The 13,332-nt window shown below is 36.0% G+C and overlaps 2 protein-coding genes across 5 annotated transcripts; both read left to right on the top strand.

The window, feature by feature from the left end:
- The first annotated feature begins 105 nt into the window (after window positions 1–105).
- LOC137715651 (DNA-directed RNA polymerases II and V subunit 8A-like) lies at window positions 106–6,745 on the top strand. Of its 4 annotated transcripts, none has more exons than XM_088690978.1 (4): window positions 106–249; window positions 356–512; window positions 3,122–3,213; window positions 3,561–4,250. In XM_088690978.1, the coding sequence occupies exons 2-4, from the start codon at window positions 390–392 to the stop codon at window positions 3,670–3,672; spliced, it is 327 nt and encodes a 108-aa protein (XP_088547104.1). In that variant the 5' UTR covers window positions 106–249; window positions 356–389; the 3' UTR covers window positions 3,673–4,250. The 4 variants fall into 4 exon arrangements, 2 of the variants coding, with proteins under 2 accessions (XP_088547104.1, XP_088547105.1); XM_088690979.1 differs by lacking the exon at window positions 3,561–4,250 and adding an exon at window positions 5,963–6,745 and having other exon boundaries at window positions 194–249; window positions 356–438; XR_015960678.1 differs by lacking the exon at window positions 106–249 and adding an exon at window positions 5,963–6,745 and having other exon boundaries at window positions 3,561–4,864.
- Window positions 6,746–9,199: 2,454 nt separating this feature from the next.
- LOC137715232 (uncharacterized) lies at window positions 9,200–12,687 on the top strand. Its single transcript, XM_068454480.2, has 2 exons — window positions 9,200–9,347; window positions 11,774–12,687. The coding sequence occupies exons 1-2, from the start codon at window positions 9,334–9,336 to the stop codon at window positions 12,534–12,536; spliced, it is 777 nt and encodes a 258-aa protein (XP_068310581.2). The 5' UTR covers window positions 9,200–9,333; the 3' UTR covers window positions 12,537–12,687.
- Window positions 12,688–13,332: the final 645 nt, after the last annotated feature.

Here is a 13,332-nt window from a genome sequence, read left to right on the forward strand (position 1 = left end):
TTATTTTCACTTATGGAATTTTTTGGGAGATCAGGACCGTTCAGCATGTCAAGGTGGGAGATAGTAGCTCCGCATTTATAAGCCAATCCCCCGCAAGCAAGCCCCATTGTCTGCCCACTACTCGAAACACCGTCGTCTTTGTGGCGAGACAACACTCGGCGTTCAGAGCGGCAAGGATGGTTGATCGTGTATTCGAGGACATATTTCAGATTCTGCGATTGAACCCAGATGGCAAAAAGTTCGATAAGGGTATTCCCATCCATCTTTTCGAATTTTCTTACTCGAAATTACATAACCCTTTTCAAGAAATTTTTAATTTTTATTCAATTTTTGTTAATTTTTTGCGCTTTGAAAGTTACTCGAGTGGAAGCAAAGAGTGAGACTTGCAGATGTTCATGCATGTGGATGTGAATTCAGAGGTGTATCCGATGAGGGAAGGTGAGAAATTCTCAATGGCTTTAACTTCCACAATCAATTTGGATGGAACTCCTGATACTAGTTATTTCACCCAGGTAAAACCTATACTAACTCGAACTTCTGTTTTTACTTTGTTGCTTATATATTTATGGATTCCCTTCTTGTTTTTTACTGTATCTGTAATCCTGTATTGGAAATATGTGACATGTATGAAGGCATGTGCCAGTGTACAGTGAAAGTGAATTTATGACTTGGGTTATTAGCTTGAGAGTTATCAGTGATTTTAGCTCGAGTGGCAAAACTGGGTTTTTTTTTTTTTCCGGAAACCCGTACTGTTTTTCTGAAATTTCAATGGTGGTTTATTTAGGATTTTTTGTTTGGGTTTTTTTGGGGTCTCTAACAGTTTCTGTAAGTCACGTGTATCTTGTCTTGGATTTCATGGTTAGTCTATTAGGTGGTTTCGGAAAGGCAGTCCTGGTCCTTTCACGTAGGGAAATGCCGGAGTCTTTGTAATGAGTAATTAGTGATTAACGAAGACCACTGGAAGGTGAACGTAATTTGTAGATAAACCGAGCCTGCATATTAAGGTTAGATAGTCATGCACATCTTGCATTGTATATCCTTTCATCCTTTGTGCCAGATCTTCTATTGTCTAATGAACGTTAGCTAGGTGATGATATCACCAAGCTAGTAAGTTTTGAATTATTGTAAATCAGAGTGGTATCTGTTCATTAGTCACATTGTATCACCAAAGTCCAACATAGTCCATGATATCCTGAAATTTTTTTTACGCTTTTTCTTGTCAGCTCAATTTGAATATACGGTCCTTGTCTATCACTTCACCTACCACTAAAATGAATAAACCATATTTCTGGAAAAAAAACTTGGACAGAAACTTGAAGCCTGAGCTACATCCATAGTGATGCATGGTTTTGGTACATTCACATGCAGCATGGATTTAAGCTTTTTGTGACCTGTGATGGGTTTGAACTTCTGAAATTTGTATAAGCTTGTAATAAACTGACTGGGATGTTTGATTTTGTGGGGATTTTTTACCTTTCCATTCCTCACTTGTTGTCTGACTTGAGCCAGACACATGGGGCAACATATATCGGGTGACATGTGAGCACGTGTGTTCACTAGGCCCGATACGTGAATTGTTTTCTATGATACAATGATAGAATTAGAGCATCCAGCTCAAAACCAATTGGCTGTAGATGTACAAGCCCATGACCTTATATTGTCAGGAAACACTATTGTTTTCCAGAGGTGGGATATATTCTCAGCAAGTTACATTTGCGGTTACAACTTTGGTATTTGCAATGGCATTTTCATTTTACGGATACATGCCCAGAGTCTGCTGGCCACTCTCTACCATGATCTAAGGTACATCTACTAGTACTTCTGCTATTCAAACATGAAATTTCCTTCGATGTGCCAACTGAAACGCGTTTAGTAATGCAATGGAGATGGGAGTAGGCTTTCCTTCCTTTTGACCTATCTTGAACTTAGATGGGGTTCATATTTTAAGAAGGCCTTTTGTGTGAAAGATTTATGAAAAGTTTGTGAAATGTGAGCAATTAGTTGGGTGAAAAGATAGTCATTACTTCTTTAAGGGTTGAGAGATAACTTTGATCCTGTCTATGATCTATCAATTATTTTTTGTGTGCCATTGCATTCAAGATTCAGGGGTACTTCTTATGAACACAGATGGGGAAAGAGTAGAGGTACATTTAGTATGGTGGAAAATACTGGGTTCATGTTAACTGTTGATCTGGATTTTAAGCCGCATACTCCAATCAATTAGGCTTTTCTTAGTTTGTGGAGATTTGTTGTAGGACAACCTGAGAAGGATGATGGAGGTAATATAGTGATGGTTTAGGAGGTTGGTGTAGGAGGGCAGTGAGGATGTCATGTAGCTTTGGCATTTGAAAGTGTGATTGGAGCATGGGTGGCTTTACAAACTTGTGACATGATAGCTGATGGCTTGAGTGAGGTTGAGATTTCAGACAAATTATGGCGTGGTCAGTGGTTATTCTGTTAAATGTTGTTATTGATTTACTGGGAGCATAATCTAGTTTATGAATAGCACATCTGGTCTTCCGTGGTTCCTCCTAAATACTGTTTTGGGATGGATGGAAATATAGAGTAATGCAGTTGTTCATAGAACTTGATTGCTAGGGGAAAATTCATGGTGAATGGTGTTACAACTTACATTGCCAGTGGCATGGTCGGTTGATCATTTATTATTACACTCTTGTGTAGGCAGGTTTTAACTTATGGAGCATGGGAATCTTCAAAGTTGCAGATTTCCGCCACATCTTGAGATTGCTATTTATTGGAATGCCTTATTCTTTTCTAGATTTTATTTATGTGCTTTTAGGTTAGAATATTTCTTGCCTTCAAATAAATTTAATCTTAAACTGACAAATAAAATGGCGGGGCTGACACTTCAAGTTGGTGATAGTATCTGCTTGGATTTGATCAAATTATGAGGTGTACGTATGATAGCATTGAAGGTCAATATGAAGGGTCACATCTTTGTCAATAATGAATTGACAATGAGAACAAGTAGATGATTCCTAAAGATGATTGCGTTCCGTGTTTTCTTGACCTTTGTTCTCAGCGGTAGTTGCTTGTGTTCGGTTTTACCAAATTATTGAGCCACATTATGCCTGACCAGTAAAGTTTACCCTTTTTGCAGGGCAATCGCAGGACATTGGCTGATGAATATGAGTATGTCATGCAAGGTAAGCTTTTTAAGATTTCAGAAGGTTCTAAACGTGATCCAAAAGCGTACGTATAAAAACTTTCACTTAGTAGGATCTAACGATGATGCTATTTATTTGTTTGTTCGTGACAAAGACAACAAAAGCTAAACTGTAGGCATCTGGAATTGGTATAATAAGGCAATAAGCTCACATGAATTTGATAAAAGTTCACTTAAGGTATTATATCCTCGACAAATATGATCCTTGTTATTTCGAAAACAAATTGTAGAGGATGATGATGCTATTCCTACAACAATCAGTTGCTCCAATTACTTCTCATACAGAAAGACAAAAAAAGTGTTGGGGTTTAACTACGTGTTTATACATATAATCGAGGAGGTGTTTTTATTGGGTTTTGTCTTGTGGCTTCAGGGAGGTAAGTGCTTCATTTGGCGGGCTTTTGATGATGCTGAAGGGGGAAGCCTCACAATTCAAGAACTTTGAACTCGACCAGAGGATGTTTCTCCTCATAAGGAAGCTATGAAAAATCTACGATCATAACCAAACTATGAGCTAGTTTGGTATTGTTATGCTTTGAAAAAAAAACTGTTTCTGCTGTGCTGTGAGAATAAGTAGCTGTGAAATAAAGCAGCAAAGTGTTTGGTAAATTTTTTTGTAAAAATGCTTTTGACAAAAAAATAAAATAAAAAACAATATTATAGTGTTTGGTAAACTTTTATGTAAAACAGATGTGAAAAAAAAAAAACCGATTTTTCAAAGCTGGGTTTTGCAGCTTCTTGTTTTTGGTTTTTTTTTCATCCAAAACTATGAAAAAAAACTAAAGTTGAATGTTTACCAAATACAAAAACAACTTCTAGATTTTTTTTTATACCAACTTTTTTCAGAATCACCTCAGTACCAAATCAGGCCTATGATTGCTCTACGGCTTCGGCTTACGGCTTATGACTCTGTGAACTTGAGCTAACCCTTGATGTTTAGGATTAAGTGTGGATTGAGTAGAGCTTTCTACGTGAACCGGTTGTTATGACAATGGTAGTATGTAGACATGAAATGCTATGACATTGGACAGTTTATATTAATCAAAACTAACTTCTTGGTGCAGTCTTCTCCCCCACCCCTACATTTTTCTCACGAAATGGATAGTATAAACCATTGTAGTTCAACAATAATTGAACACGTAAATAAAAAAAATTCATCAACTGTGCGATTTTGATGTAAATGAAGGGAAATAGTAATTTCCTTATCTTCATGCCCATGACCATCTAATGTAATTAATAAATGTAACATCTTTGTCATTCATAGGATTTGGCTTAAATAGTTGTTCAATCTAAGTTCATTGTCTTTGACCCTTGCTAACCTTGGTTTAATTAGATTTCTCGTCACTCATGACGTGGTTCATAGCCACCATAAGAGGGACCTTTGTTCTGCTAATAGAAGTATATTTATGTGATTTTGTTATCTTATTTCTTTGTATTCACTGAGTTAATTTTCATTTGTTGTAGTGATTTAGGTTATTTTTGTTTTATTGAATGTCCAGTTGGTAAAGTTGATAATTAGAGATCAAATGGAGCAATTAGGACCAATTTTGGATTTGGATTGGATAACATGCATGGATAGCTTGTGCACTGGACATTTTTAGAGTTTAAAAGGTGTTAAACATGTGCTAATGTATGAAGGAATTTAAGTTGAACCTTGGAAGACAAGGAATTACACAAGTAAGAAAAGTCCTACTTGGAGTGAAACACTATCTTATCTTATCATATCTCTATCTGCAAGAGAAAGTCCTAGTCACATTCTAACACTCTCAAACTGTTTCTTTAGAATCCTAAAATAATTCAAACGCCTCATCCATTTCTTCCTTGGATTCAGTTGTGCCCTACACATACAAAAATGTCCTCCAACGTTTTACACAAGCGTGTTGTGCCTATTATTCACATTGAAGTTGTTGGAATTTTCAGAGTTTTTTCTATCTTTGTTTTAAATATCGATGTTTATTTTAGTTTGGTTTTTAATTATGATGAACATGTGCAACTATATTTCTTTTTAGCTAGAGGTGAATTCGAAGATATGGACATGTGTTTTATATTAATTGATTACATCCAGTTATTATTTCATTAAACGTGAATGCAATTTATTTATCTGGTTTATAGAGAACTTATTCTTGTATATCTTTTAAGGGTGACCAACTTAGTTTGCATGCTTGAATTTCTAGAATATAAGAGAATTTCACTTGATCGTTATAAACTTATATTCATAACTAGTAAAAGTCACTAGTCATGTTTAATTTAAGTATAATCCTTGCCAGGATTGTCATACTTTTCATAGGTACAAATGTTTCGTCAATGCTTATAATTTTCACAGAACTTAATGATCTTTGAGATATATCTCTGTCATGCTTTTGATAGTTAGCGAACTTGAGAAGAATAATTTGGTTGCATCGCTGAGTCCAATTCAATGAACTTAGGAAAATTTGAGAATTATTTAGTGTTTTTCACAGTTAATTTAGGGTATTGTTATTCTCGTTTATAGGAAGAATAACGGGAAATTGATTTGTATACACATGTTTCATATGAGGAGAATAATCCTTTAGCTATCATTTCATCCGTATTTCATTCACAACTTAACTTATTTGCTGCCATTTACTTTTATTTCAATTTTAATTAAATTCGTTCAAAATCCCCCATTCATTGTTTCATTGTTAGTTTAACTTAATTTTTAGTTTTATTAGTTTAGTTTGTGTTGATTAGCATCCTTTATAATATCCGGAATAGAAAGATTCCTACTTGTTCATACTACAATTACATCATTTACAGGTTTAATTTGTGTGTTAGCTTTTACCACATCAGCTGCTGAGAGAGATGATGAAGATGGGTGTAGAAGAGAGGATTTTTATTAGTTGGGTGAACTTAAAATTAAAATTTTAATTGGGTGAACTTAACTTAGTAATTTTTTTTTTTTTTTTTTTTTTTTTTTTTTTGTCAAACGATAGATTTTGTTAGATTAACCTTACCTTGGTGTATGCTTTTCGCATAAGATATAACATTGATGAAACTCAGGAATGAGTAAATGTGAAGCTTAACATTTGGAGAGAAGTGTTAGAATCTAAAGGTCTTCGCCCAAGTTAGTCAAAGACAAAGTATAAGGAGTGCAAGTTCAGTGCGAATAGAGGTTCAAATGAGTTAGGGGTAAGGATTGGAGATCAGGAAGTATCAAAGAGCGACCGCTTTCACTACTTAGGATCTATCTTGCAAAAGAACGGAGAACTGGATGGAGACGTCAACCATAAAATACAAGCTGGATGGATGAAGTGCAAGGGTGCATCAAGTGTACTGTGCGACCGTCATATGCCACTAACGCTTAAGGGAAATTTTTTATAGGACGGCAATAAGGCTAGCAATGTTTTATGGCATTGAATGTATGGCGGTGAAGCATCAACAAGTATACAAAGTGAGTGGGGAAAATTGGAAAAATAACCAATTTTTGGATCTCATGTAGAATTATAGCCACCACTTTAATTAATTGATAAATATAACCAAAACTTGATGTAAAAGTACTAATATACACTTAATATTAGGATTTCTCACAACAACCAGTAATACTGCATATATGAATATAGATAGAGAGAGTTTTTCGAATTCCTGCATGATTTTTGGCAAATTGACATTAATTAGTGATTAATCTCTATCATTTTTTTTCATTATTTTATGTAACCCTTAAACTACCTTCGGATGTCTACAACCTTTAACTACACATTTGAATGTTTGCAACCTTTAAATCAGAATAAAAGCATGAATTAAAAACAAATAATAATAATAATAATAATAATAATAATAATAAAAAAGCATTCGTGATTAAATTGTTAGGCATCTTAATACCTTCAATAAGATTCTAAAATTGATAAGTGATTGAACAATGAAAGTGCAGCCAAACATTAAAATATGGCTTTTGTATGCTTTTGCAAAAATCCGGAAGGTTGCAAAAAGTAGTTTAAAAATTATAGAGACTAATGAAAATAAAAAATATGACATTAATTCATCATTTTAAAGTAGTTCAAATGTCAAATCCCGGCCTGGGTGGGACGACTTTCCGAGCCTGCTCCACCACCGTAGCACGATATTGTCCGTTTTGGGATTAATTCCCTCACGGTTTTGTTTTTGGGAACTCACGAGCAAATTCCCAGTGGGTCACCCATCATGGGATTGCTGTAGCCCCCTTCTCGCTTAACTTCGGAGTTCCTACGGAACCCGAAGCCAGTGAGCTCCCAAAAGGTCTCGTGCTAGGTAAGGATGAGAATATACATTTAAGGATCACTCCCCCTGGGCGATGTGGGATGTCACAATCCACCCCCCTTAGGGGCCCGACGTCCTCGTCGGCACACACGCGACCAGGGTTAGGCTCTGATACCAATTTGTCACATCCCGGCCCGGGTGGGACGACTTCCCGGGCCCGCTCCACCACCGTAGCACGATATTGTCCGCTTTGGGCTTACCATTCCCTCACAGTTTTGTTTTTGGGAACTCACGAGCAACTTCTCAGTGGGTCACCCATCATGGGATTGCTCTAGCCCCCTTCTCGCTTAACTTCGGAGTTCCTACGGAACCCGAAGCCAGTGAGCTCCCAAAAGGCCTCGTGCTAGGTAAGGATGAGAATATACATTTAAGGATCACTCTCCTGGGCGATATGAGATGTCACATCAAAGATTGTGTTTTGTTTATTGCAAGGAACTCTAATATCAAGGGTATTTTAGTATTTTTACATCAAGTTTTTTGTTGTAATTATTATAAAATTAAAATGATGGTTATAACCCTATGTAGAGCCTAAAATTTGGTTATTTTTCAAATTTCCCAAATGAGTGTAACGGAAATGAGAATGCTTCGTCGGATGTGTGGGCACACGAGAAAAGATTAGAATTGAGAATGAAGATATCTGAGGTAAAGTAAGAATAGCCGAAATTGAAGGTAAGATGAGAAAAAATCGATTAAGGTGATTTGGACATATGAAATGAAGCCTACAAACGCTCTGGTTAGAAGATGCGACTACGAGATAGAGGTTCAAAGCCGAAGGGTAGAGGAAGACATAAGAAAACTTGGCAAGAGACTCTAAGAAAAGACTTGGAATACTTGGATCTAAATAGATGACGTGACACATAATGAGCATAATGACATTCTAAAATTTATACAATCAACCACACTTAATGAAATAAATTTTTTTATTATTTAAATGTTAAATTAGTTAATGACGAAATTCGAACCTCTGTTATCATGCAATAACTCTAACTTCTTTCCGCTTGCAGCGTTACAAGTTAGGGGTGGTTCGGTATGGGATACCATACCGAAACTAGTATCCTGAATCCCAAACCACAATTTTTCGGGACGGGAATTTGAAGACCAATCCCAAACCAAATTTTCGGGAATCCCGAAATATTTTCGGGATTTTGGGACAAATCGGGAATCCCAAATTGAAATATGAAATTATGAATTGTTCTTCAAATATATAATTCAAGAACACATTCATGAACTAGGAATTTCATTTCATTCACACTACCATTTAATTGAACACTGGCATGCCTGACTGTTTTTATCATAGTCAAAATTCAAATTAATTAAACCCTTTTTGCAATATGTTGAGAGACAAAAGAATCAAGCCTTCTAAAATCATCAGCCATGGCAGCAGCAATAATAAAATCCACATGAATATCAAACAAAACATGAAAAATATGCAAGGTGTAGGACATTCCAGGTTGCAGAGTATGAATTAGAAACTACTAGAATCAATTATAAAAGAATAATATATATATATAATAATTAATATTATATATTTTCAGTTCGGTATGGGATTCCCGAAATATCGAGAAGCCAATCTCGAATCCCATACCGAAATTTTGGGATCGGTTCAGGATAGCATCCCGAAAATTTCGGGAATTTTGGTTTGGGAAATTTTTGGTTTGAGATCGGGATTTTTTCGGTTCGGTTCGGGATTTTTTGGAATTTTTTCCACCCCTAAGTTTGGGTGCCAACAAAGGAACACTTGATAATATTGCTTGTAATAAAAAATAATAATATAAATAGCCTTTTAAAGGTGAAGAATGTGAGCTAGGGAGAGTTGAACAGGCTCCCCTTTCTCGTGCTACAGAGGCGCCGCTAAGAGAGAGACGACGACGAAGAAGACAAACTTACGAAGGAACATGTTCTACAGAGGGTAACGCGCCTTTCCTTCCTTCTAACCCTTATTTCAATTTCTTCCTTCTTCATCTTTCCATTATATTTAGGTTATTTCAATCCGTATAAGTGCTCTTTTCTCTATTAATTTCTGTCGATGGCCTTTGTTGATCGATTTCTTTCTGTTGTTCTTGTTAATTATGGATTAGTATAAATTAGATGACGCCCAGAATTTAAGTTCATATTTTTCCGGAAATTTTATGGATTATTTGGGGTTGAACAATGCAAAATGATCTGATTAGAACTAATTTTATTTGGGCTTGTTTTGCTTGCCTTCGTATGCTCGATTTCGAAGAAAATTCAACAAATTTAGTGTCTATAGCTAGTCATCGATGATTCGAAAACCCTTACACCATTCTTGCTGGTAATTTGTAATTGGATAATGTTGATTTCATAAATGGACTCATAAATTTTTTTTTTCTGTCTTTTATTTGGGCTGAGGAAACTTTTTTCTATTTGAGGAACTATTGATTATTTCCCTTGTTTTCAAATTGACACACGTTTAAAGGCGGAATTAGGATGTGAAAGTATGTTCATCAAAACCTTATAGTCGAAACTAAAACAATTTCGAGAGGTTTATTTAGGACCTGAATAAAATGTTTGACCTCATTAATATCTTAAGCGAGTACCTGTAGCTGAATACCTAGTATGATTTAAATTTATGGTAGGTGTCTAGGGTAATGGAAGAAAAATATATGAACCAAATTCTGAGATTCGATGCGGATAATGCAAATGTATTTACGAGTTTTCTTTGTTTTGTCAGGAAAAATCCTATTTCTATATTTGTGAACAACCATATATGGTTTTCCTGAGCAAATTTATCTTTAGTTTATAATTTTTACACCTAAGGGGTTTCCCAACTTATAAAATTTGTAAGTTAGTAGCACAAGGTCCTCAGTCCCAAAGGGTAGTATTTGTGTCTTGTTCTACTCGTATGATCGTATTATTTAGGTTCATGTTGCTTACTAGTAAGAACTCTCACCCAATTTGTCTTATTAACCATTTTAAGGTGACTAGGCATTTAACCCAACCTTTTCCTTGATCATGCTGTGTTTGGGTCAATTTATGTACTTCATTGTCAAGTGATGTTAGAAGGTGGTGTTTGTTTCCTGTCATGTTATGTCTTGTTAACTATTAGTCCCTAATCCAACCTCTTTTGTTAATCGAGAGGAATGACTTGACACTTAAGGCTTAACTACCCATTTATTAGTGGTGTTGTGTTTGGGTTAGTCCACAACTCCACATATATTTTGACTTAAAAACTGAAAACTAAGTTTCACATATTTCTAACCAAGTGTATTACTATTTATTCCTTATAAAGACAAAATCCAATTCATCCTGATACTTGAAAAACCTTAAAATTTTATTATTCTACAAGGAATAGTACAATACATATTAAGAAATGGAAGATAATAGTCATACCTTCATCTAATGTTACATAAGCAGTTTTGTTGTGTCGAAATTGGGTTATTTGTGGATGACATTAAACCAACCTATTTTTTAATGTTTGTGGGCTGCATTATTTCGTGTCACGTAATGCTGAACTGTAATTCGCTAGCTTCTTTTTGGCCGAATCATAGGAGCTAGTAATCGACAATATGCTTATATTGGTGACATTATTGTTGCTGTAATCAAGGAAACAGTACAAATACACCTCTAGAAAGATCAGAAGTGGTCCGAGCTGTCATTTTACGTAATTGTAAAGAAGTCGAGTTGGGTTATTGACTGTTAGAACACTTGTACTTATGACTAAGTGACTTATTTCAAACACTCATGGGCTGAGGAATTTGTGAAGGCAGAGCTTTATATAGTGGTTATCATGCGACAACCTATAATACACATCGTATGGAAATTTGATATGCAGGAATGATGTCAATGATTGCATCTATAATTCTATATGTATCGATAATATCCCTGTAGGAGTAGCACATGTATTCTTGTTTCTAAACAATTGATGTATAAGAAGAAACACAAAGAGAGATGGCACGTAGGGACTTGATTCTCCCACATCCACGGAAGGAACATGAAAGTGCCAAGATTTAAACAGTACCTAATGAATTCCTAATCTTGAAGTCTATATTAATGCAACTACTATTGTCCTAGGTTCTAAGTCATATATTTTGTGATTTAAAAGTTGTGGTTCAATGAAAATTGCATGAGAAATGCTTTTCTAGAAAGAAAAAAAAAAGTACCAAACTAGGAGGAGTCATTGGTGTACGTTTTCTTCTTCCTGCACCAAGATTATGCTTGTTTCAATCATAAATGGTTACTGAATGAAACGTTATTGGAAAATTGGAATGCATATTAATGTAGTTCTGTAATTAGTTGTGATTCTTTACAATATGTGCTAAGAGTACTGATGAGTTTGCTTCTCTTTTCTGTTGCTTGTGTCACTGGGGACTAAAGTAAATTTGCTGATGGTGGTGATGGCCGCGAAATGGGTTCAAAGCGTCAGCGGCTAAGTGAGCCAGGATCTTCATTCTATGGGTCCTCCCCCGGCTCAAGTTATATGTACAATCCAACTCCTTATGCATATGTTGGACAACCTCCGCCTTTCCCTGTTGTCAAGCTTCGTGGTCTACCATTTGATTGCACAGAAGTTGATGTTGCTGAGTTCTTCCATGGTCTTGACATTGTTGATGTTCTTTTTGTCCACAAGAATGGCAAGTTCACTGGGGAAGCTTTTTGTGTTTTGGGGTATCCTCTCCAGGTTGATTTTGCCCTGCAAAAGAATAGGCAGAACATGGGCAGGAGATATGTTGAAGTGTTCAGAAGTAAGAGGCAGGAATATTACAAGGCAATAGCCCAAGAAGTATCTGATTCTCGTGGTGGTTCCCCTCGCAGAAATGCCCCAAGGGCCAAATCTTATGATGAAGGGAAGGACTCAGCGGAGCATACCGGGGTATTGCGGTTGAGGGGATTGCCATTTTCAGCTGGGAAGGATGACATAATGGATTTCTTTAAGGACTATGTGTTGTCAGAATCCTCAATTCATTTCACAATGAATTCAGAAGGGAGGCCGACCGGGGAAGGTTTTGTGGAGTTTGCAAGTGCAGAAGACTCCAAGGCAGCGATGGCCAAGGATAGGATGACGCTTGGAAGTCGATACATAGAGTTGTTCGCCTCCACGCATGATGAGTTGGATGAAGCAATATCCAGAGGACGGTGATTCCTTGTAACTTGGCCATCAATTTGGTATTGTGTACTACCCATTATCTTTTACTTTGTTGCTTCAAATTTTGCTTGACAGCTTTCAGCCAGATTTTCTAGTTGTTTTGGGAGAAGTATGATTTATGTATGGGTGAAGTTTTTCATATTTAGCTTAGTTTTCTCTGCTGATTTAGGTTGTCTGTTGTCTCGCGTTCTGTATCTGCTACGTGACACATGTTTTGCATTTGGATGTTGCTGAAATTGTTGTGAGGCATTCGTGGGCAACTTGTCGGAATTACGCTGAGCTGAGACGGGTTCTCTCTTACGAGAGATTTTTTAGTGTGACGCGGACATGAGGTGGTACATTACGTGTTATTATACAAATGGTGGGATATGTGTGTTAAAAAATTAATAACTTAAAAAATAAAAATTTTTACCTTTTATATGAAAACACGTGATGTATCATCCATGTTTCCGTCATAATAAAAAATTTCTACTCTCTTACAACTATTTCACAATGTGAGAATTATTTATTAAACTTGTGATTCATCTTTTTAACACGTGAAAAAAATTAATTGACTGAATAATACCACTGAAGCTATGAAATGATTGCGAGAGAATATCTCGAGCCGACTGAAATCTATTTTGTTTAGGGAGAGAAATTAGTTGACATGAGATTTTACTTCGGAATCCTCATTTTCTGCAAAACTAGCTCATTTGGCAGCTTTTCCAACCTTGCTTGCTTAATTCTTAACGAAGTCAACACCTCTCCCCACAACTACTGGTACAAACCAACACCATATGTTATCTCAAGC

The sequence above is a fragment of the Pyrus communis genome, chromosome 3 (genome assembly GCF_041283825.1).
Source record: "Pyrus communis isolate YQ-2024b chromosome 3, ASM4128382v1, whole genome shotgun sequence".
Taxonomy (NCBI): Eukaryota; Viridiplantae; Streptophyta; class Magnoliopsida; order Rosales; family Rosaceae; genus Pyrus; species Pyrus communis.